At 64.0% G+C, this 4,640-nt stretch overlaps 1 protein-coding gene across 1 annotated transcript in view; it reads left to right on the top strand.

Moving 5' to 3' along the window:
* The first annotated feature begins 1,099 nt into the window (after window positions 1-1,099).
* LOC309889320 (uncharacterized protein) overlaps window positions 1,100-4,640 on the top strand; it is a 13,214-nt gene continuing 9,673 nt past the window's right edge. Inside the window, exons 1-2 of the mRNA XM_082782089.1 lie at window positions 1,100-1,240; window positions 3,539-4,284. Coding sequence (XP_082638215.1) covers window positions 3,607-4,284 — 678 coding nt within the window. The 5' untranslated portion in view covers window positions 1,100-1,240; window positions 3,539-3,606. The remainder of the gene's footprint in view (window positions 1,241-3,538; window positions 4,285-4,640) is intronic.

The raw sequence follows: 4,640 nt of genomic DNA, 5'->3' as shown, positions 1-4,640 counted from the left end.
CTATGAGGGCCCATAAGAATCCCCTGATGATCTATGAGGGCCTATAGGAGCCCATAGGGGATCTACAAGGCTCTATAGGAGCCCATAGGGGATTTATGAGACCCTATAAGATCCCATAGGGGCTCTACAGGGTCCTATAGGAGCCCATAGGGGATTTATGAGGCCCTATAGGAACCCAGAGATGATCTATGGAGCCCTGTAGGAGTCCATAGGGGATCTACAAGGCTCTATAGGAGACCTTAGGGGATCTCTGAGGGCCTATAGGAGCCCATAGGGGATCTACGAGGCCCTATAGGAACCTACAGAGGATATATGGGGTCCTATAGGAGCCCATAAGATGGTCTACGGAGGTCTGTAAGGCTCTATAGGAGCCATACTGGGTCTACAAGGGGCTATAGGGGTGTGTATATGGTCAGCAGGAGGTTGTAGGGGATTTACAGTGAAGCTATAGGTATCTATAAGGGTCTGTAAGAGCTTATGGAGAGTCCATAAAGGCCTCCAGGAGCTGTTGAAGGATCTATAGGGGCGTGTAGGACCTATAGCCATGTGCAAGGGCGTACGGGAGCCCATAAAGGGGGCTGTGGGGGTCTAGAGGGGTCTATAGGAGCCCTTATGGGGTCTATAGAGAGTCCAGACAGACTCGTAGCACAGATTGGGGGGGCTGCAGTGGCCCCTAAAGGATCCATAGGGGCCCGCGGGGGGTCGGGGAGGTGGGGTGGGGGCCGCAGTGGCTCCATAGGGTTTATCGGTGTTTTATGGGATCCTGCAGAAACCTTCAGAGGGGCTCGGGGGGTCCTTTCGGGGGAGCTACTCGGAGCTATAGGGGCTGCTGCAGAATCCATAGGGGCCCCCAGGGCACGGGGGGGGGGGGGCATAAAGGAGGCCGTCAGGTGCCTCTGGGGGCCCACGGGGCATTTGGGGGGCAGCTTTGGGGGACCTATAGGGGACCCTGGAGGGGCGTGGGGCCCCCGGGAGGGGCTGTGGGGTGCAGCAGGTGTCTTTGGGGACGTATAGGGGATGTGGGGACCTATAGGGTGCCTATAGGCCCCCCCGGGCACTTATGGGGCCGGCGGGCGGGCGGACCCTGGCGGCCCCCCGGCGCCTGCGGCGCTGGAATCTGCCCCCGCCCCCGGCCTAATCCCGGTGACACTTTAACCAAAAGAGCCGCTTTTCGCCTTATATAACGGGGCCGGCGGCTGGGGGGACCCCGGGGACGGGGACGTCACCCCGCAGAGCCCAGGTACAGCCGGTGGGGGGGGCAGGGGACAGGTTGGGGACATCAGGGAGGGGTTGGGGACAGGTTGGGGACATTGGGGAGGGGTCGTGGGACAGGTTGGGGACAGGTTGGGGACATCAGGGAGGGGTTGGGGACAGGTTGGGGACATTGGGGAGGGGTCGTGGGACAGGTTGGGGACACTGCGAGGGGATAGGGACAGGTTGGGGATATCGAGGAGGGGGCATGGGACAGGTTGGGGACATAGGGGAGGGGTTGGGGACATCAAGAAGGGGTTGGGGACAGGTTGGGGACATCAGGGAGGGGGCATGGGACAGGTTGGGGACATCAAGAAGGGGTTAGGGACAGGTTGGGGACATTGGGGAGGGGTCGTGGGACAGGTTGGGGACAGGTTGGGGACATCAGGGAGGGGTTGGGGACATTGGGGAGGGGTCGTGGGACAGGTTGGGGACACTGCGAGGGGATAGGGACACATTGGGGATATCGGGAAGGGGGCATGGGACAGGTTGGGGACATAGGGGAGGGGTTGGGGACATCAGGGAGGGGGCGTGGGACAGGTTGGGGACATCAGGGAGGGGGCATGGGACAGGTTGGGGACATCGAGAAGGGGTTAGGGACAGGTTGGGGACATTGTGAGGGGATGGGGACAGGTTGGGGACATCCAAGAGGGGTTGGGGACATCAGGGAGGGGGCGTGGGACAGGTTGGGGACATTTCAATGGGATGGGGACAGGTTGGGGATATTGGGATGGGGGCATGGGACAGGTTGGGGACATCGGGGAGGGGGCGTGGGACAGGTTGGGGACATTTCAGTGGGATGGGGACAGGTTGGGGACATTTGGGAGGGGTTGGGGACATTGGGGAGGGAATGGGGGCAGGTTGGGGACAAAGAGGAGGGGGTATGGGACAGGTTGGGGACATCAGGGAGGGGGCGTGGGACAGGTTGGGGACATCAAGAAGGGGTTAGGGACAGGTTGGGGACATTGTGAGGGGATGGGGACAGGTGGGGGACATCCAAGAGGGGTTGGGGACATCGGGGAGGGGGCGTGGGACAGGTTGGGGACATTTCAATGGGATGGGGACAGGTTGGGGACATTGGGATGGGGGCGTGGGACAGGTTGGGGACATCAAGAAGGGGTTGGGGACAGGTTGGGGACATCGGGGGGGAATGGGCGCAGGTTGGGGACATCGGGGAGGGGGCGTGGGACAGGTTGGGGACATTTCAGTGGGATGGGGACAGGTTGGGGACATTTGGGAGGGGTTGGGGACATTGGGGAGGGAGTGGGGGCAGGTTGGGGACAAAGAGGAGGGGGCATGGGACAGGTTGGGGACATTTCAGTGGGATGGGGACAGGTTGGGGACATCGGGGAGGGAATGGGGACAGGTTAGGGACATTGGGGAGGGAATGGGGACAGGTTAGGGACACTGCTGAGGAGTTGGGGACAGGTTGGGGACATCAACAAGGGGTTGGGGACATTGGAACTGGGACGTGGAGGCGCTGTGGGTGTTGAGGAGGGGGTGGGGGCCAGGGGACACTGGGGACATCAGAGGGGACACAGGGATGGCTTTGGGACATTGAGGGGGGGTGGGAGGGGACACGGGGTGCCACAGGACCAGGACCCACGGGGGACATCAGGGAGGGGACAGGGACCCTTCACCCTGGGGACACGGCAGGCACAGCTGGCCGGATGTCCCCATCCCCAGGGAGCCGGAGCGGGGACAGGGACAGCGGGGAGGGGACACGGGACCAGGGCAGGCCTGGGGACATCAGGGAGGGGATGGGGACAGCGGGAGGGCTGGGGGGCGGGTGACGCAAGTGGTGACACCGTCCCTGTCCCCGCCTGTGTCACCGTGTCCCCCTGCCGTGGCCCTGCAGCCCTCGTGCCTGCCCGTGTCCCCTCCCTGTGCCACCACAGTCCCTGTCCCCATGCTTTTGTCCCAACCATGTGTTCCTCAGTCCCCATCCCAGTGTCCCCGTGGGTACCGGTGTCCCCATGGGTGCTGGTGTCCCCATGTCCACCGGTGTCCCCATGGGTGCTGGTGTCCCCATGTCCCCATGTCCACCGGTGTCCCCATGGGTGCTGGTGTCCCCATGTCCTCAGGTGACCCCATGAGTGATGTCATTCCCCATGGGTGCTGGTGTCCCCGTGTCCCCATGTCCACTGGTGTCCCCACGCATGATGTTCCCCATGTCCCCACGGGTGCTGCTGTCCCCATGCGTCCCCTTCGGTGCTGGTGTCCCCTGGGTGCTGCTGTCCCCATGGCCACCAGCGTCCCCATGACTGACGCCCTTCCCCATCTCCAGCAGTGTCCCTGTGTCCGGCGGTGTCCCCACGGGTGCCGGTGTCCCGTGTCCCCCCCCCCCCCAACACGATGCCGTTCGGGGCGGTGCTGGAGCAAGTCGGGGGGCTGGGACGCTTCCAGGTGCTGCAGACGGTGCTGCTGTCGGTGCCCATCCTGCTGATGGCCAGCCACAACCTCCTGCAGAACTTCACCGCCGCCGTCCCCCCGCACCGCTGCCGCGTCCCCGGCGCCACCCCCGCTGCCACCCGCGGTCCCGGTGCCACCCCCGGCCTCCCCGGTGCCACACCGGGGCCGCCCGCTGCCACCATCAGGCCTCCTGATGGCACCTCGAGGTCCTCCAACGCCATCCCCAGGTCCCCTGATGGCACCTCGAGGTCCTCCAATGGCACCTTGAGGTCCTCCAACGCCATCCCGAGGTCCCCAGATGGTGCCATGGGGTCCCCCGATGCCACCCACCTCCCCGGTGCCACCCACGGCACGCTCGGTGGCACTCCGGAGTCCCCCGATGGCACCCGTCTTCCTCCTGAGGCCACCCTTGGGTCTTCCAATGACACCCTGGGGCCTTCGGAGGCCACCCTGGGGTGGTCTAACGGCACCCTGGGCCCCTCCGAAGCCACCCCGGGGTCCTGCTGGCGCTACGTGGCCTCGGCCCCCACCAACGGCAGCAGCGGCCCCCGGCCCACCGAGCCCTGCCACGACGGCTGGGACTACGACCTCAGCATCTACGTGGCCACCATCGTCAATGAGGTGGGGACAGGGGCCAGGGGATGGGGGGAGGGTGGGGGGATGTGACCTCCGTCAGCTCCAAGGTGGGGACGGGGGGAGGGGGTTGGAGGTGCAGGAAGGGAGAGGGAGAACCCTAGGGGACGGAGGAGGAAACCCTATCTATGGGGTTGGAGGATGAACCCTATGGGGATGGAGGATGAACCCTGTGGAGATGGAGGACGAAACCCTATGGGGATGGAGGATGAACCTTATGGAGATGGAGGAGGAAACCCTATGGGGATGGAGGACGAACCCTATGGGGATGGAGAATGAACCCTATGGAGATGGAGGACGAACCCTATGGGGATGGAGGATGAACCCTATGGAGATGGAGGAGG

This window comes from Aythya marila (genome assembly GCF_965140915.1).
Source record: "Aythya marila genome assembly, chromosome: 35".
NCBI lineage: Eukaryota > Metazoa > Chordata > Aves > Anseriformes > Anatidae > Aythya > Aythya marila.
The sequence above is the reverse complement of the archived record's forward strand: the minus strand, read 5'-3'. Positions and strand labels throughout refer to the sequence as shown.